The sequence below is a fragment of the Cavia porcellus genome, unplaced genomic scaffold, assembly GCF_034190915.1.
Source record: "Cavia porcellus strain 051 isolate PalLab524CR breed Dunkin Hartley unplaced genomic scaffold, mCavPor4.1 scaffold_27, whole genome shotgun sequence".
Lineage (NCBI taxonomy): Eukaryota > Metazoa > Chordata > Mammalia > Rodentia > Caviidae > Cavia > Cavia porcellus.
Genome location: NW_026947510.1, coordinates 48,070,961 through 48,092,101, shown reverse-complemented (window position 1 = coordinate 48,092,101; position 21,141 = coordinate 48,070,961). Strand labels below are relative to the sequence as shown.

Genomic DNA, 21,141 nt, shown 5'->3' with positions numbered 1-21,141 from the left:
ATTTAATTCTGAAGGGTATCATTATTTGCACATCATAGGTGGGGCATCTCATGGGAAACAAATATTTTCATATTGTGAAAGACAAGGATAGTAGACTTCCACAGGGTGGTGGTATCCTTATCTTTTTTAGTTCCCTGTTACATTTTTAGCAAAGAAATGAAAGGCCAAAGAAGAGAAGTAAAAGGGAAATAATCCTCCAATATTCTGAATATTTTTTTTGTTAAACTGTTTGATTTATCTGTCATTTTGTTGGTATATATCATAAAATTAAGAATATTAATACAACTTTGTTAGAAATATGCATTTTCAATAATAAATTCATCTAAATGAAATAGGTTTTAATTTTATACAATCATTTTACACTGTTAAAATTATCTAGAATAATCTATAGGTTCATGATAATTGGTATTTCTTCAGTATATCTAAGTTTACAAATATGTGTCACATTCTTTTCTTTCAATAATTTATCTCTGTGGGAAACTTTCACAGCCTAGAATACAAATTAAGTAGACTCCCCAATATTTTGGCGATAGAGCTGAAGATCATGTTAACTGCGATGTTTGCTTTCAAACAAGTTATAGTAGCTATGAGCAAGCAGAGCTTGCATGGACAATATGTTTATTTGGATTTCATTTGCTTTGCTTTTTTTCCCAGACAATATTAGCCAGTGGTTTATTAGAATAAATGATATTCATGAGGATGTCTAAAATTGTATTTTCAAATACAAAATATTTTCTCCTACCATACATATTTTACATGAATCCTTGTTATTTTTCTCAAAGAATAGTCTAAACAACTTTTTAGTATTACCAAAAGGAATTTTTGATACTTTACACTCTAGAGAATAGAAAAGCATACAGAGTTACCAAAAAGAAGTCAACAATGTGTGCCATAACTTCATAATTAATTAAAAAAATAGCAAATGTGTGTATTATTTTATTTCATATATATTAACTCTAGTGTTTCAGGTTTTTTTTAATATGATAGAACTACATAGGTCCAAATTTCAGAAGTAACATTCAGTGTCTTTTTAAGTTTAGGGTCAAAGTTGTCACATATATTGCAAAGAACATTTTATGATGAGTCTCAAAACCTGAACCAAAACAGAGCTTTTCAAGTCTTCATAAACTTCATAAACTTTTCAAGTCTTCATTTCCTCTGGGAGATTATTAATTACTTCATAGTGCTCAAGATTAAGTAATTTATTTGTGATATTTATGGGGAAATCCACAATGATTATAATAGTTTTCTGTTAGTAAACACATGTTTAATTTAGTTTACATGCTTAAATTTAAATACTTCATATACTGTCATGTATAGGTTTGGAGCTACTCAGCAAACACATAAACTCTTCATAACTATAACTTTGTGTATGTGAAATATGCCATTTTAAATAGATTTATTGGCAGCAGTATTTAATAATTGAGCATGGAACTAAAGAGAAGTTGCTTCTCTCAATTTGTGATGATATACTTATAAAACTATCTTTTTCAGTGATTTCTTGACCTTGAAAATTATTCATATTATTTTATTCATAATTTATATATATATATATATTTAAATTTGTTCTTTATCTGTAAGAATAGTAGTTATCATGCTAAGCTTTCCATTTTTACCTCAAGTAGCAAAAACAAAGCAGAACAAGGTATCTCTTGAGTATTCATTAGTCATGGGCATAATTGTGACAATGAAGGCCATAACTAAACAGCCAATGTCCATTTCATAAGCAATATTTGTAAATTTTCATCTTTCCTAATGACAAATAATTAATAGAAAATGGGAAACTACTGGCATTTCTGTATTTTTCATGTATAATGAACCCTTGACGTAGTATCGCAGTAGTAAATTACTCAGGAAACCAAATTTTGAAATAATATATACTGCATCAAAATTATTTATTCAGTTACCACTGTAAGGCTCAAGCATGTGAGCTCTTCCTAAATACACTATTTGCCTGGTCACAGAGTGGAAGAGACTGAAAGGGCAATTTTGAGTGACATTTGTATCAACTTCGGAACTGTCAGCCTCTGTTCTGTCCTTGGGGCCTTGCACTTTTTGGCTTTCAGACATCTGTGCTGCCTTGAATTAGGAATGTTAAGAGTTCCAGTGGGTCTCTTGCTTTAATAAATGCTTTGAATACTCATCTTTTAGCATGCACAGGTAATAGCTCTTAGTGTTTAAAGCTAAGACATATGACATTTCACCCCCTCCGCATCCACTCCACATCCCTCTCCTCTTCATCAGGGCCGTCAGTCCCCCTGTGTACACACTCACACTCCATTTCCTCTGTGCTCATAAATCTCTCCTGTTCCAGTGCTGGAAATGCATTCCCTCCTCTATTTTTCCTGCATAATTAAGCCAAACAGCTACTTTTAGTTTCTGAAAGCCTTCCCCAAATTTTTTCCATAGTCATTGATGCTATCAGAAGGAAGTTCTAGGACTATCACAAAAACCCTTGCCTTCACACAGAGTAATAAACAGCTACCACATTAGGGGAAGTGCTTGGAATATTCACAGCTGCATAGTAAATATTTAGTAAAGTCCCTACCAGACAGTCCACATATTTAGGATTAATCAATGGCGACAAGATCTGGATTCTAATCCTCACTGCCCACTGATTATCTGTGGTACTCAGTGTATTGTGCACATGTAAGTTTCTATTCTTTATTTAGGATCTGTTACATCCCAGTCAGACTGAGGTCATATTACATAATTTTTAATGCTACCTGCTCAATGTGAGGGAGCTTTTTTAAATGTTTTATAGCCTGATAAAACTTTTTAAATAGGATCCCTTTGTGTTATGAGGCAGTGGTCCTCAAACATTTTAGTATACATCAAAATCACCTGGGAATACTTACTAAAACACAGATTTCTAGGAGAAACCACCAAAGTAACTGTGATAGTTCGCCTTCCCACAAGTTCCCACTTGGTACAGAGGGTGTTAACCCAGGGAACACGTGTTGAAAACTACTCCTCCATACCCAAATACAAGTGTGAAAGGGACACACAATACTTCTGTCTAAACCGCTCAAGTGAATGTCTCAAATTGAGCAATCTGGGAATAGTTTCCCCCTATAGTTTTCAAAATACTACAGCAAATTTCTCAAAGTTATGTATTGAATCATTCTTGAAATTACTTTACTTTCTATCAAGATTCTTTGAATTGATACAAATTGGAAGTAAGGGTCATTAATTATTATGTATCCTACAAAATACCAGATTGCCAATTCAAATTATCTCATAGATTTTCAACTAACTGTTCTTTTCTCTGAAACAAGTGAAAAGTGAGCTAGAAAATTTGGAGAGCATTTTTTCTAGTCAGTTCTTAGATTTTATTAAGTATAGCTAATGAATCAGGTAACAACCTCATAAATCTCTTCAAACTATAAACTCAAAATAGATGTCACTTTATACCATTTTATAAAGTGATTGATTTTGAGTGAATGTTCAGTAAAATTTTGTTTGCATTAATTAATTAATATGTTTCCATGTCACCTAATTATCTGATTTGAAAATTTTCTTCTTTCAAACATTTATCTATTAGTAAATATTTTATATTCTTAACTCATGAAGTAGTACCCAAGGTGAAACTAAATTTTTTTCTACCATACTGTGCAGGTAAAATGGATGCATATAAAATATGATTATATGCATCCTTTAATGGATGTATATAAAATATGATGTTTACAAAGGTAGCATAATATTCTAATTTTAGCATACAAAAAGGAATATACTGTCTCTTTTGTAGTGTTAGAAAAGTGATGTAACAAACATTATCTGACATTTATATGATATAATAGAAGTTTTAGTGACATTGCACCTATAAATTTTATGTATGAAATTACCCATTGGCTAATATGTGGAGATATAAAATCAAATTTATTCAAATATAGAACTATTTTAAATTACCAGCCATACTGAAGAGATCTCATGCATATCTTCACGTCACATGTGTTACACACTAATGGAACTCTAGAAAAATCTGGATTTTAAAATCATGATGTATATGGTTCGTTTAGAACAGTGTCACGTATAAATACATAGTACATAATAGGACCATGTTAATGATGTTTGTTTTCATTTATAAATGAGGTCCAAAAGAGTTTCTGGGAAGCCTAGGTGAAGTGATTATTTTATTAAAAAGCTATTGTTCTTTTCTGTGGGCAGCAGTTCTGATCAGAACCACACAATCATTTCAGTCCTCACCATTGTTCTAAGTGCTGTGCCTAAGCATAAGAGTATAAAGATGTTTGAAATTCAACCCCTGTTCTTTAGAGGTTTTAAAAATGAATGTTCTAAAGGGATATTTAAAATATTTCATGCAGGTTACATTAATTGTGTGCTTTCTGTGAATAGCTGAAGGCATGTATACTTTTCTCTTTTACAACAAAGCATTGTAATATGTCGTTGAATGTGACATTATATTGACAGCTAACCAAACACTGTAATGTTCAGATTAAATGTTAAGATCATGGATCGGTAGAATAATTTGATGGGAAATGACAGGCTGTATACCTGTGTTTTTCTAGACATTCGAAATCAGCTTTATCACAGCTCATCTTCTAATGATCATTGCAGGATGAAGTGGCACAGCCACTGAACCTATCCGCCAAACCCAAGACCTCTGATGGCAAATCACCCACATCACCCACCTCTCCTCATATGCCAGCTCTGAGAATAAACAGTGGGGCAGGCCCCCTCAAAGCCTCTGTCCCAGCAACGTTAGCTAGTCCTTCAACCAGAGTTAGCACAATAGGTAAGTTCTGTTTCTTTTGTTTTCTATGACTTTCTGGTTAAGGCAATTGAATGAAATCTCCTTTAATGGTATATAACATAAAACCTTATGTGTAGATTCAGCTCAGCAGCAGTGTTTTAATTTGACCAACGGTCTTGGTCCATTCTAAACATGCAAGTGAAATTGCTAAGTGAGATCTAGGTTATAATGTCCCCTAAAAATCCCATTGCATGAGTTAGGTTTATATATGTAACTACTTTTCTATAGGTTTATTTTTAAAAGGAAGCCTGATGACTAACCATAGAGCTGTGGTTCCAGAATGATAGTAGGTAACTTGCCTTTTGCATCACTGAAATTTATTTCCATTTTGGGCAATGTGTACAAAGTGTACCTAATGGTAAAATATATTTTGCCTGGATCAGCAAAACAAAGTCAAGTTACGAAGTTCATTTCATTTCTTTTTCTTTGAAAGTTTTTGATGCCTTCACTTCTCCATAACTATACTTTCAATAAATAAATACCAAGCAGTGTTTCTGTAACCTGACCAAAAGAATTCAATTTTTATTTTTAATAAACTAGAATGTAAATACTTAATTTGATAATTCAACACACAATTCCTGAAATGTTTATTCCTCAAATACAATTATAAGGATGCTAGCACACAGAATAGTCTTCAGGTAACTGATGTGGCTTATCTGAGGAACAGTTACCTATCCTGTAGTCTAAGTCAGATACAAGAAGGGCTGCTTTAGAGCACAGCTATAATTCTACAATCAAAGAGAGGACTGGATTGGATTCTCTTTGGGAAGCTGCAAAAAACACTAAGTTGGAGATAACACATTAAAACACAGTTTTGCAGAAAAGGTACATTCCTAGGCATTAATAGATTTTAAGAAAAAGAAAACCCCCGTAGGAGTGTGTATGTGTGTATATATATATATGTTAGGTAAATTATATCTAGTTATATATCTATGTAACTATTTTATATGTTATGTAAATTAGCATCTAGCCATATTAGTGCATTTCTAATATATATTATTATATTTAGTGTATGTATTATACACTATTTGCACTAATTTGGCTAGAGTATGGAATTAATGCATAGTAGAAAGTTATAAACACTAAAATTTAAAGATTTAGAAGAGATTAGATTGAATAATATTTTAATTTTGACGTTTTCTCCAATAAACTGTGTGATCAGAATTTTCGGAAGAATACTTGCAACAGAAATATATTAGGAGCAGGGCATGGTGGCACATACTTATAATCCCAGCACTTGGGGGCAGGAGGATTACCATGACTTAGAGGCTAGCCTGGGCTACATGGTGAGTGCAAGGCCAGCCTGAATTACAGAGAGCCCTTGTATCCAAAAAAAAAAAAAGATACTAGAATCAGGAAACTTTGTTTTAGAGTAAGACAGAGTAGAAATAATCACACCAAAACACAGAGGAGAGCAGATTGAGGAGATATTATTAAGAAAGAATTGACATGATTTTTCCACAAATATATCTGGTAAGGGTCAAATTGGAGACAGACATCTAGAATTTAGACTTTATGAACTAGTAAAGATTCTGTCTTTAACTCTGAAAGAGAAGACCAAGATGGAATGAAATTGAGAAATCTAAATATGAGTTGAGTATGTTTTGAATTTGAAACAGTTTTCAGAAGGCATCTGGGAGCCTTCTGATAATGTAAAGAGATGCTGAAGTTTTAGATGTGGAAATTCTGTTTTGACAAGCCTGGAAAGCCAGACAGCAAATAAATTCACCAGGAAATCTTGTGCCTTGTAAGAAGAAAAGTGGATAATGAATCATAGGAATACTTATGGTACTAGTTGTCTATTGGTATATAGACAACTTAGTCTCTTAAAATAGCCAACATGTATTATCTCATTTTCTAAGTGTCAGTGCAGCTGGTTAATTTTGGCCTAGAAAGTGTCATATAATTGTACCCAGTGCTGCAGTCATCTGTGGGCTTTGCTTGGAATGCGTAGTGATGACTATTCATGACGACCGCCTTACATGGCTGTTGGTTGGAGACCTCAGCAATTTGCTTCGTGGATCTGTCCCCAGGGATGCTCCTAGCATGACAGGAAATCTTTCCAAGTGAATGATCCAATGCCTTGTGTGACCCGATCTTCAGAGTCACTCATCTTTAGTTCTATTTCACTCTGCTCATTACAAGAGGATCACTAAGTCTACCCAGCTCAAGGGAAGGGGAGAATCAGTCTCTGACTTTTGAAGAAAATAGTTTCCAAGTACAATGCCAATGGATATATTTTTAAAACACCATACACATTTTAGATAGAACACTAATAAATAGTATCTTAAAATAAAAAAGAAGGTAGGTCAGTGTCACCTTGGCATAGGAAGATAAAAAAGTTTCCCCCAGAGTGTGGTTATTCTTAATAGTGGCACATTCTTCAGGCAAATTACAGACCGTTAAGAAAAAAAGCTTTAGATTTAGCTGGAGCCCATGGATGGATAAGATTCTGACACAGAAATTTCAGTAGAAGGCTTGAATAGACTTCTAGGTACAAAGATTTGAAGAACATGAGAAAAGACAGCACAGTTGATGTTGAATATCTTTTTGTAAAGTTAGTGTTGAAAAGTGATTGTAGTATGCGAAGGCTGAACAGGCACAGATTTAAGAATAGGAATACATTCCTCTGAGTGGAAGAGAGGGAGAAGCTGGGGAGACATGTAGATATGCAAGAGTGATGGTTTAACCAGAAGAGCTGACAAGAAAGAACAGATTTGCAACAAGAGCTCCATCCTTTGTCTGAGACTGAAGAAAATGAAGAAAGCATCGCCAAACTTCAGAGAAACTGTGGGCCAGCCAGGCCGATAACTGGAGGGTTATCCATAATGCTTTAATCCTACAAACTAGAATTCCAGCTTATTGGGTGAGGCAAATTCAACCTGGTGCAGCAGGACAGCGATCAGAACAGAAACAGTGAGAACTGAAGTTTTGAGAAGTTTGAAATGAGTGTGGAATACACATGTGGTTCTTCACCATTATTGTCTAACGCTCAAGTACTTTGCTCAGCATCCTAAATGTTGGTCAGATTAGATTTACATTTATGTACTAACTGTGTAAGAGAAAAATATTTTATTTGGCAAGACCAATTCACTTCCATAATATACATGAAGGCTCATAAATATCACAGTGTTGACATGTGAGCTACTTTTGTAATGTTATTAGAGCTAAAATATTTAGCTAATAGAATAACTAAAATATATGCATTTTATCATACTTTGTACTTCAGCATTCTCAAGGATTAAGTTTGACAAAGTATTTTATAAAGGCAAGACTATATTTAACATTTATCATACAACTTTCTCCATTACTAAAACATCTCTTTATTTTTTCTTCCTGAAAAGTCCCTTCACCACATACACATCCCTCATATTTTCCAAGAGTTTGAGGCTGCTACAATTTACTTTTCTCTTTTCAACAAATGCAGATGTTGAAAGCTGAAAATGTAATGAGTAATAATGTAGTTGGATAAAAGCTGTGAGGATTAATGGTGTTGTAAAGGTCACTGTGAAAGAAGAATTAATGTGTTATGCCATTAATAAACTATGGAAAACTGTGGACCAGAAGATAACTTAAGCTATCATTAATGGCATGGGGCTCTTTGCTATACATCTGTTAACTACAAGTACAGAAAATGACTTTTTGAGATTGGTGAGCGGTATTACAGTGTGTTCTGTAAGAATGGTTTTGATTGCTACATGGGTGAGAGGCAGTGGCAAAGAAAAGGGATCCTGAAAGACATAAATAGTGCAGAAGAATGATGGATGCTGTTAGGATCTTTCACCCAGATGTTACCGTTCCTTCCTAGACCCTTTTCACCAGTGTTGTACATATGTATAGCACTCTTCACTTTTTTCAAAGCATTTTTAATATGTTTTCTCACAGCAGTTATTTTAGACCCTTAACTAGGTAGAGCAGAAATCTGTGTCACTAATCCAAAGTTGTTATTTTACAAATAAGGAATAGAGAGCTCATGAGGCTAAGTGCACACTCAGGCATTAAAAGTAAGTCCCTATCAGATGTCCTAGATGTATAACGAAGTTTTTGTCTTGTTTTGTTTTTTTTTAGCACTGGTGACCAAACTTAGGGCTTATACATGCTAATCATGTCCTATACCAAGGAGCTGAACTCCTACCCTGTGTTAATAACAAATACACATGTGTCCTAGTAAATGGTCTACAGACACAGCCAGTGGAGGTTGAGGTTTCTTTCTAGTTGTTGTGTCTCAGTGGACTTCCTGCATTGGATGGGGCCCTTTCACCAACCCATTCAAGTGAGAACTGAGTATCTTCTGTAGGCCATACGTTTTGCAGTCAGGAGACAAGCCAATATGGGCTGAGGCTCGAGGTACTCATTATCACTGCCCGTCTTACCATTCACACTCCAGAGGGACATGAAACATAAGACTGTAGCTGAGCAAATATAGTGGAAACATTCTGACCAAATAAAATGGAGGGAAATATGTCCAAGTTTAGTAAATACATTATTTCTATCACCTCCTGATTTAAAATATAATGAAATAAAGGAGAATGTTAGCCATGAAGTTTACATTAGTTTACATTTTTAATCAGAGTAATTTATAGGAGGGTTTTAAGAGAAAACTTTTCATCAGAGTTGGTGATTAAGTAAGAATACTCTAATTAAAGGAAAGCCATCGAATTACGAGGACATGAAGGGTCTCACTGAATCACATGTGGCAATTCCACAGCGCTTTACAGTTTATAAATTGCTTTCACTTTTGTTATCGAATTCTGGTGAGCTTTCAGAGATTACAAAAAAAGATTACATATCAGGGTATCATAATTTTGGTTACAAGTGACCTCAGAAATAGAAAGAAAATAGTACTTGTTGGAATCACTTGAAACAAAACCTCTGTTACCTTTACTTGTAGCTAAAATGTTTTAAGTAACATATCTAACGTATGTAAAAAATCTCCATTGCCTTCATATTGTTGGTTAAATCCATGAACTATATAATAAATCTATATCCTCTGATATACGTTTCCATTGCTATAAAGACAAGGCTGATCAATGAACTTGGAATTACAATGGAAGATACTTTCAATTGAAAAATGTCTTTTTTTTTCCTTCCAGCAACCATAATAAAGGAATAAAGGATTAAATGGGAAAAAATGCCCTCAAGCAATAGGCTAGAGTAACAGACAATTAAACAACAAAACAATACAAAAAAAAAAAATACTTCAAGACTGTGGCAAAAAGAAAATGTAGAAGTTTCAAAGGAGAGTTATGTGGGCGAACAAAATTTGCCAAGGAACATGTCGGGGGTTTGTCTGAGAATCCTCAGGGAAGGGATAAATTTTGAGTAAACTCCTGAACACACCAGAAAGAGGGAGCAGTTTAACCAAGGAGGAATCTTGGGAGACATGAGGGACACCGGCCTGTCCTAAGAACCAAAAGAAAAAAAAAAATCTCTATAGCTTAAACACCAGACTCATGGGAAACTGGCAGAGGAGCCATGCAAAGCATGAGCAGAGTTATGGATGGAACTCTTCTCTAATTGTGTTTTTAGAGGGAAATTAAAGAATTTCAAGATTTCACTGTGTTTTAGAAAAGGCTGCACACTGGTGTCATCTTTAAAGGTCCACAATGCAGGCTAACATATTTGAAAATTCACACAGTGCAAAATTCTTTCTAGCATTAATATTTCCTACCCTCACTTGAGCGTGGATATTTGTAACAGAGCAGGACAGAACATCACTTTATGATGCCCTCCTTCAGACAGTAGGGTACAGGGTTTTGTTGTTAGTCAGCTCTTCCATTGCTGGATGGATTCAAACGGGGAGAGGCTGCGGTTTCAGTCTGAGGTTTTTCCCCTTTCTCTGTGGTTTAAAGCTCTCTCTCTGTCTCTCTGTCTCTCTGTCTCTCTCTCTCTCTCTCTCCCTCCTTCCCTCCCTCCCTCCCTCTCTGTGTCTCTCTTCTGTCTCTCTTTTCTTTCTGTCTCTCTTCTTTCTGTCTCTGTCTGTCTGTCTCTCTTCTTTCTGTCTCCCTGTCTCTGTCTCTGTCTCTGTCTGTCTGTCTGTCTGTCTCTCTCTCTCTCTCTCTCTCTCTCTCTCTCTCTCTCTCTGTCTCTCTCATTTTTTCTTATCAAAACACCAGTCACTGATTTACAACTTGCATTAAAACCTGGATCATCTCAATTAATTGTCTTAATTATATCTTTACAGGTCTTATTTCCAAATAAGGTCACACTCACAGATACTGGGGTCTTAGGTTTTTTTAGAGGGACAAAATTCAAGGCACTAAAGGTGGTTTAGTTTCTTTTTCTTTTATTTTTCCGTGGGCATCTGCTGTTACTAATTCTACCCCTTTGAAGGTTATCTTCTTTAAAATTGCATTTTTCCATTTTTTCTTGTTTTCTGTCCCTAAAAATGTATATGACGAGTCCTTGTTAAAGAACAAAACAAAAAAATTTAAAGTGTAAACATGAAGGCATAAAAGAGCAAATTTTGAATAACAAAGTTATGCAGTTTCACAAGTTTCTCTAGTTAATGATTCCTAACCAGTATTTTCCACATTTCATTTGAAATATTAAATAGCCTTTATATTGCCCTGTGCCCTTTCATTTCCCTCCTAAGAGGCTCACCAAACTTCTACACATCTACTCTCGCTTCTACTCCTGTCTCTAGACAAAATTGTTGGGTAAATTTATGATGAAGACAAAAATCAAGTGTATCAAATAACAATTTGCTGTCACTTTGAACTCTGATGCAGTAATTTTTGTTTTATTTGAACCTCTGTAACAACCAAGAAATAACATCCCCTCACAGATTGAACTACCATGGTCCAAGCCATGTAAAGAACGGTACATAAATAATGAAAGAAAAGAAAGGGGCTGGCCTTATTTTGTGCCTCTACTGTTTCACATGTGTTACTTCATTTAATTCTTCCATTAACATTACATGTATTTCACAATTGAGGGAAATAGGAAAAGATGAAGTGCCCGTAATGTGTCAGATACCATACTTTCCAAGGAGTGGAAATCCAGAGCCCTCTGAATCCAGTCCCCAAGTTCTACTTAGGTCACTATGACACTTGTTAAGTAAAATGACAGTGAATTACTTAATGGACCATTTATTCTGTCAAGACTGTATCTAGTGAGTATTATGCCCATTTAGCATATGAAATAGTTGAGACTTACAAAAATAAAACAAGTTGTATAATTTATATCAATGACAAACCTAGGCTTTTCATTTAGGCTCATCCAACTTTCAAACACACAATTTTTCCGATGATTGTAAATTTGGAACAAAAATCTAAGGGGTAGGTGAAAAAATAAAATATCTCAGGCAATAATATAAGGATAGAAAGAGAGAAAAGAGGAAAGAAAAACTGCTCTGATGAGAAGCAAGGAAAAAAAGAATTTTCCTTAAGGACAGGAGGGTTCATGCTGTAGTTTTCCATTCTGCGACGATGGACAGTGCCCTAGGATTTGGTGACTGATGTCACCGAGACATACAGGATGTACAGGAGACGGATGTGCAGACTAGTGGAGAGCATGGGAGAGTGTGAGACAAAGCACCCATGAGAAGCTTGACTGAGGTGGCCGAAGAAAAGAGGGCTGAAGAGAGAGACAGCAGAACAAAGTTAAAGGAGAACCATTGCTTGTAGTCAGGCGAGGAAGTAGCTCAAGTACTCATAAATTGTGGAGTGGACGTGGTGGAGGTCGGGTGCGTGATATAGATGAGAACCAGCGATGAAAAGGAAGAGAAAGTGAGAACGTGAGTGGAGGTTTTCGGTGACTGACAATAGGACACACCATCTCCATGGAATGGGCATTAGCGGAGATCTGTGGCTAGCAGAGTGGTAGATTTGGCCTGGGCAGGAAGCAGAGCAGATGCCTCACTCCTCTGACAGGAGGCCTCTACGTGAGAAAAGCACTAAGCAGAGCTGGACATTTGTCGACTGATGAGAACAAAATGTCAAGAACCACCAATGAAGCTATGAAGATGGAATTCTGTCATGCATAAATGGCCCTGGTTTAACATACACGTACAGATGCTGGAATGCCTATAACATCATAACTGAAACTCAAGGGTCTAAGAGCAACAATGTTTCTAAAAGAAAAAAAAAAAACCCACCTTCTTCCATCTGCAATCACTTCCAAATGGAAACAGCCACTGCAGAACATGTCTGTCTGCTATGCACCTCTATGATGATTTGTATTCCTCTTGCATCTGTATTATCATTTTCCTGCACAGAGTTATCTTCTCAGTCCCTAAGAACTATAAAGAATCCATGGCTTTATTCAATATATTTGTGGTCTGGAGAAGTTAAATCAATTACAAGATGCGTGAAACAAAGTAAAATATAAAGAGAAGTTAGAGAATAGGCAAATGTGGGCTAATTCCCTTCAGGCTTCACTAAGTCAACATATCTAGACCATTACAGTCTTTTATGAGTGGGTGTCTTTTAGAATAATGAGAGAACAGAATAGGCTTAAGAATAATGTCTGAAGAAGTTTGTTCAGAAGGACCAATCAGAATGTTGAGAAAAATTTAAAGCTAACTACTCTTTACAGTAAATATTAACCCTGGAGATCAGTCCTCAGTTTGTTTATAAAGAGTGGAAGTGTTTTGGTCTGTGGATAAATCCCAATGATTAGCTCTGAAAGGCTGATTTATAATATTTTAAGGCTCTTCTTTTTGCTGCTTACTTCACCCCCCAAAAGATCAGAGAAGCAGGCGTGGTCTGTCCATAGTAAGGAAGAAAGGCATGGACCACTTAGAAACCTTTCACAGTGAAGCGCTGCACGAATCTGACATCAGTTTCTTCAAGAGAAATGTTTAAGCAGCAAGAAAATATTTTATGTTTTTTGGCACGCAGCAGATCAGATAGAAGAGTCTCGCAATACAACCAGGATGTGTAATCTGACATGATTAGACAAGGCTCTTTAGTACCAGAACATTCATAATTGAGACAAAGAAAGAGTATTAATAACACTTTCCTAACACAGCAGTTAGCCATTTTATATTTCCTTTCTTTAATCTTAGTGTTTTTCAACAAATCATGGGATTTAATAGCATGTTTTGGCAGATTAGAGGATTTATGGCCCAGATGTTTTTTGTTCTAAAAATGGATTAGGGTGTAAAGTTTGCTGGAATCCATGGAACATGTTGAGGCAAGCCGGTCATTTTATGTGTGATTAGTGCCTGCCTTCTGTCTCACAGTCCCTCCATCTGTCACAATTCACCAATGGATCTGGTTAGATTTAGCCTCGTGTCACAAACAAGTCCCTTTTCTGGGCAATTTCATATTACAGATTCATTTTATGCTATTTTATGCCCCAGTTAAAAGATAGAGAGAAAGAAAGATGAGATATTAGCTTTCCTCTAAATATTCGTAAGAATCATTGTTTCCCAGTGCTACGCTAACACCATGCAGTTCATCATCATAATGTGCAGCAAACAAATGACCAGTGTTAAAGTTAAAATTAGTTTAGCTCCTGGTCCCTGTAACTCTTTAAAAGAAACATTTTGGTAGTGTTTCTCACTAACTCACTGTGTAGGACTGTGTAGCTGCAGGCACAAGCTAGCCATTTAACCATATTACTAAGTGTGTGAGTCCAGTGTGACTGTACTTAACAGTAGCCACAAGTTCTTATCCATTATGGGTGCTTGGTTACATTCTGTGAAATTCAAACTCTTAACTATTACAAGTTTAGAATTCATCACAAAGCACTGCCACCAGTAGGTTATTTTACCATCAATGGATTCAGGGGAAAATGCTCTTCTTTCAGTCACTTAATAATGATATATTTCTCTGTACCAAAGAAGCATAATAGTGCTATAGAAAAAGTCCTTTAACCTTCCAAATATTCTGAGAAATTCAATAATCATAGTGGTAACTAACAATACCTATATCTTATGATGACGTTCAAATGGTCTTTGCATGAAAAAATATCAGATAGTTTTTATTTTGCCCTACAGACTATTCAGGTAATAACTAAAAAGACTATTTAAAATTAAATCTTAAACTCCTTTCAAAATACTTGGCAACAACCATCTTTCACTTAAACATTATGTTTTTATTACAGGTATTTGGTAACATGTTCTTGTATGACTATGTGAATCAATCATCAATTATTCATTCACTAATTAATTTCAGGCAAATTCCATGAAGAAATTCTGATATGCCAGGCATTAGCCATCATCCATCGTGGAAGAGATTTTTATGGTTAAAGGCAAGCCTAGCCATGCATTTGTACATTTGCTCTGTGTCATCCTCAGGTTATTTAAACGATCATGATGCTGTCAGCAAGGCAATCCAGGAAGCTCGGCAAATGAAGGAGCAGCTTCGTCGGGAGCAACAGGTGCTTGATGGGAAGGTGGCTGTTGTGAATAGTCTAGGTCTCAATAACTGCCGGACAGAAAAGGTTAGTTCACGAAACAACTTACTTTCCAGGAAGAGTTCACAAACTTGCCTACATTTCCTCTCTGTTGTTCACCTTACCGTCCTCTGAGTGGTGCTTCTCCGTTTCTTTTCTCTGCATCCAGGCAGAGGTCCCCATGCCCATCCTAATCAAAGCCATCTGGAAGCGGGATGCATTTCTCTCTATCCATCTCCAAGCCTTATTTGCAATTACTATCCCCCTTTATGCCGCCAGTTTGTATTAAAATGAAGTGGCATTCGAAATATCTGACTCTGGGTGAAAGTTCTGCTTTGCAGAGATACTTAACTTGTATTTGGGGATGAGCAGGATTTGAAAATACTGAATCTTCTTTAATCACCATAAGCTTGGATGATACCCATGCTCATATTCTAAGTATGTAGGATCCTGTGCTGCTGATAATGTTTCCAGTGCAAAGCACTGTCACATGTTAAGTGGCTGTGAAATTGGAAAATTTTACTTTATCAGAAAACTGCTTTTCAAAACTTTATTATTTGTTATACCTAACTTCCGAGTTTGTCTGAGACATAATGATTCTCAAGCTATTTTGTTGAAGAACACACTGTATTTTACTCAGAATATATTATGTCGTTATAGGTGTTCATCAGGAACACATCTTTTGGTAATATTTGCTTATGCTTATTGCACTTTATACTTACTACACTTCTGGTAATATTTGCTATGTTTTGGGTGGAAATTTTAAAACTTTACCAAATCCCCTGGACACAAGCCTATAGGTACGGCAGGCAAAAGAATCAGCTACTTAGCAATAACTTCAAAGTTCATAATGAGAAACACATGAGCCAAACAAAATTGTCCAGAGTAAGCAGACTGCTGATTTGGACAGCTCTCTGGTTTCCCAGGTTTCATGTAAAATTCAATGTCTAATCACCAAGAAGCTAGCAATCTGCATAGTACAGGTGAAATGGTGAGGTGATCCTGTCACAGCTGCTTTTTTCCTCTGGTCCTGGAATGCATAAAAATTTAGAAAGAAGAAACAACTCAATTCTGCTCTGTCTACAGGGGACAGGACATGGGTCAGCATACATTCCTTGTAGGCTTACAAAGTAAGACGGGCGACATTGTTGCAGTGAGAAGGACACAAAATTTTTATAGCTAAGCACCAGAAGGGAAGAGGAAAAGAGAAGTGACAGCTCTAAGAAGGAATGATAGCAAGCATAAAGGAATTTATATTCAAATATTTAAACATTCTTGAAAGGATGCTTGAACAGAAATTCCTCTTCTCTGCTCCCCATGTAGAAATGAGTTTAACACTCAGCCAGATGCTAATGCAAAGTGACTCAAGCTATTCCTCGCAAGCATAGCTAAATTGCCGTTATTTGTTAAGCGCATTGAATTCAGCTGTGGATACAGCAGTTGGTTGCATTCAGCAAGCATCTGTACCCTTTTTTTAATCCTCCAAAGCAGAGACAACTCTACCTATCTCCCCCCTCTCCTCCCCTGTGCTGGCTGGGAATTGTCAAGTGACAACCGACCAAATCCTTTTGGACAGGAAGCCTTCATCCTGAGTTCTATATACTTGCAAAACAGGCCTTGTGGTTGAATCAGGGAGCCCATTAAAAGCACTTTGATGGTATGGAAATTCATCTTCATGAAGCTCCTAGGCCCCCAAGCAGCATGCTGTTTAGCTGTGGTTACAGATCAGTCATTCACATCGGAGGGCAATAATTGCGCTGACGGCTTATAAGGCAATGGAAGTACATAAAATAATCCTGGGCCCTCCACCATGGCACTGAGTTAATCTTCTCTAATACAGATCAGCTGTTGTTCTAACATATGACTTTATACTGGCTCCAGTGACTCCGCACAGCCTTTTGATTAAGTAGCAGGAGTGGAACCATCTGTATTCACTTTACTCCACACTTACTCGTTGTTGGGCACCTTATTTCCACTTCTTGTTCCACTCCACAACTGTACTTTATTTCTCCGATTAACACCTCTTATTTGGGTTGTAAGAATGAAAGTTGCCTTTGTTGAAAGCTAACACATCGGTAGAGTTATAACTTTTTAAAAACCAATTTTTCTAATAATATTGGCAAATGCCTATTGACCAGAGATGTCTCTATTGTTGAGATTATTATTCATGAATCTCTTTACTCTGCACTTGCAATGTCCAGTCGTTGAACTAAATCTGGAGCTCATATGTTGATTGCTGTTAAGGGAAAATCTTAGTCTGTGAAAATGAGGCAGTACAGTAGTATGACAAACTCTTGTATGAGGAAATCTTCTGAAACAAAGTGTCTGAATTAGCTCATCCTTTGTATTACTCTGATTACTGACACTAAAAGTGGGACTACTGAAGCCTTTTGAAGTTAGCTCTTGCAGTGGCTCTTGGTTACCTTTTCCAACTTAGCTAGCTTGAGAATCATTTCTACAATGATTATGTCTATGCTCCTTGTGGGAATGACATAGTGATATCAAATTTATATCTTTTAATTACTAATTATTCAAAATCAGTACCTATCATGTGTTTAGGACTGTTCTATGAACTTGCAATATTCTTTTGAACAAAAAAAATATAGTCTCTACCTTTACGGAACTTACAATTTGGATCAAAATATTATCCTGCCTGTTAATCATTGCATATTTGTATGTATGTGAACACATCTAACTGGCCTGAATACTTTGTATGTCAGATCACTCATACATCTGAGGTGACAAAGGTGGATACTTGTTCTTCCACATAAAGTAACATCATCATGCATAATGTGCTGTTTTCCACAAACTGATTTTTAATTAGATATTTATAATCACTCAGCTTTATTAATGGCAAGTATGCAGATCAGTTATCAGTTTGAAATTTTTCCTTGTCATTCTTAATAAAAGGTTTAAAAGGAATATAATGATAACTTGCTTTTGTAATATTTTCTTATTGCTTGAATTCAAAGGAGTGTTTCCATAGCATAATATTCATAACTCCTTAAACCCATGAACTATGTGAATGTAAAAAGTGAGACAAAGGAGAAAAAAAGGTAGAAAGGAGCTGGGATAAAAGAAATAGGAAAGAAAAGAAATTCAGCCTGTACTTTACATGAGTCTAAAAGGTAGTAGAGATCATAACCTAAGAACCAGAAAATTAGTATTTTCTATTGGAGATCCGTGCTCTTGGATACACAAAGCTTGTATGCATGAACTTGTCTTCACATATGAAAATGCCAATGTGGTTGTCCTAACTAGGTCTTAACTCTGAAAAGCTGTAGTTAGACAGTACAAACAATTAGAGGCGTGAAGACAGGGACAAATGTTTTCCCAGTGATATGTACCAAAACATCATGAAAGTCATTTTTACTAAAACACATTTTAATTGAAGAGTTCTTAAAGATTTTTCACTTCTTTACTTTTCTTGGAAGTGTTTCAGCATACCCAAAAAGTATGTGTCAGGTTTCTTGGAAACTCTGGGACACAGTATTATTTATAATTGTCATTTCTGGTTTATTATAGACTGATTGTATATTCAAGTAATTTTATCTCTTACCACACAGCTCTGTTGCAAACAACACGGCAACTGCAGATCACAGTGTTATGGGGGAAAAGTAGTCTCCTCAGGTAGGAAGAAATAAAAAGAAGTCTTTCAAATATGTATCTTTAAAAACACTCAATTTGCTTGTTTAACACACAAATGACACAGTTGTGACCATACAGTTTACTGTACAGCAGGTTCTTGATCCTGGGTTTAAAGGCATCTATTCCTAGTAGAAGATCGTGAAAACCCGTTTGTATTGTCCTCACCCACTAGGCAGTGTTAACACAGCAGTGCTAGTACGTGCCACTGAAATGAGAAATAGACCAGAAGTTTCTCAGCTTATGTGCTTCATTCCAAATGTTACATAGGAAGACTGTTTATATGCCATAGTACCTATTGGAAACATATTTCTCAGCATCCATTAGGAAATCTCAATAGCTTGAACGGGTACTGTTTAACTGTTATCACACAGTGATGCTAGCTGGATGCATTACTTCACCAACTCAGTGATATAAAGCTTGGAATTTCTGTGACCCTTGGTTTTTCCCTGTGGGTCACAAAATGGTGGTTGTCCCATGACTACCCTGTCCATCTGAGGGCAGGAAGACTCAGGCAGCAGCTTTCTGTCCTTGCTGAATTCTATCTTTGTCGCATGGGGATGTTTTAGCTTATTAGCCGGAATGGGGTCTTTTGCACAACTTTAAGAAGATTACTGGCATAAGGCTAAAAAGACTCCTTAAATCTGATTATGAAATATATTCTGCAGCTCAACTAGAGAACTTCTTCCCTGAGATCGATGCCCATCTTGATTTCTAGGTGATATTAGTTGTGAAGAAAAGAAAGACCAGAATGGCTACTGGGTAAGAAAAGACGATTTTCAGCCACAGCTACATTGTAAAAAATAATATCAAAGCTCTTAAAGATCGCCTGCATGAAACCAGTTTGTTTTGATTCATAATTATTGTCATGTATCTACCTTTTGCACTGTCACCATTACACGTTCAGGGCTTTATGTTTTGTCTGGGGTTCATAAAGAAGCAAATGACATACAAGCATGTACACAGGAAAGCACTGCCTAGTGACAGGTTAAATGTAAGAATATGTGGTTCACACACATGCCCCATACATGTTAAGACCGACTTCTGTTTCGTTCTTCGTATGTGAAACAGATGTCACTCACAAAAATTAAACATGCAAATCTATGCATGTATTTTTTAAGGAAAATGTATTCACCAAACATTAATTGCCTACAATGTTCCTGAAATATAAACATGCACACAAGCCATGAACTTGAATGTAATTGTACAATGTTCCTGGGAAAATATTTTACTTTTGCTTTTGCAGTTCAGGTAAAATTCTTCGCAAATTTCTATAGAATGAAATAAAAATATAGTGAATAGCATAGCACATATATTTTAAATAATAATTTACTCGGCAGTGACCCCAGTTTCTCTCTTTTTGGCTGTTTGTCAGTCATATTCATAAGAAGCACAATCATACATTACAATAGGGTAATTTGTAAACAAAGGTTAATTTTACCACTCTGGCACTTGGAATCTCTTTCATTACAACCTCTTCTTTTCTGCCATTGTCAAGCCTTTTCTTTCCCTTTAACAGAGTGCCAAACATGAAATGACAGTGACCAATGTTGACTTAATGTGGATGTTTAATAATGAAAAAAAGTGTGTCATTCCCAGCATTAGTTACAAATGGCAGTAAGTGTATCGGATGGCAGCCCTGTAATAATTTTACATCCATCACGCTTTCCCAGTGCTTCGCTGGCCATCTGATGGATGAGCCGGCAGTGTTAACTCTTCAGAAACTGACACAGTGCCACTAATTCAGCATTATCTAACACGTGCTCCTTCCCTTAGATAAGAAGGCCTGTGAGAAGTGGTGAATTTTAAGCTTTGCTCGGAAAAAAAAACAGAGCATGAAGGCACTCGTGCCTCTCCATTCGATGGAAGAGTCTTCAATTAATGATTTCTAGATGGCTTTTATAAATATTGCTGCTACCTCAAATAAATTAGAGAAGTCAAATTAGAACTAAATACCTCAGTGTTTACAGAGGAGGTAAATCATTTTGGAGGAAAATGAAACCATGTGGTAAAGCAAATTTTACTAGGGGTGTGCGCGCGCGTGTGTGTGTGTGTGTGTGTGTGTGTGTGTGTGTGTATGCGTGTGTGTGTGTATGGCAAAAAGAAGTGTTCCCAGTCTTTTAAATTTGCTGGTTAGAATTTGCAGAGGAACAAATTAAAATAAACACAAGTGATTTATAAATGTGAGTATATATTTTAATCTCTACATTTACATATGATTATTTATGTGGTGCTTTTAATTAAAAGATACAGAAAGTCTGAAGTTGACTATTTGCCATTTTATGATCGGAGTCTTGCAATTCTGAAAATTTATATAAAATGGATACAGAACTGCTTTTTATGCAACTGATTATTAAAAAATTTAGACCAGCTTTTTA

At 36.0% G+C, this 21,141-nt stretch overlaps 1 protein-coding gene across 21 annotated transcripts in view; it reads left to right on the top strand.

Moving 5' to 3' along the window:
• Positions 1 to 21,141, top strand: part of Sox5 (SRY-box transcription factor 5) — a 921,295-nt gene that overhangs the window by 874,173 nt on the left and 25,981 nt on the right. For all 21 annotated transcript variants that reach the window (XM_063238388.1, XM_063238384.1, XM_063238383.1 and 18 more), the window contains 2 exons: positions 4,579 to 4,756; positions 15,021 to 15,166. In XM_063238388.1, the coding sequence (XP_063094458.1) occupies positions 4,579 to 4,756; positions 15,021 to 15,166 (324 nt within the window). The remainder of the gene's footprint in view (positions 1 to 4,578; positions 4,757 to 15,020; positions 15,167 to 21,141) is intronic.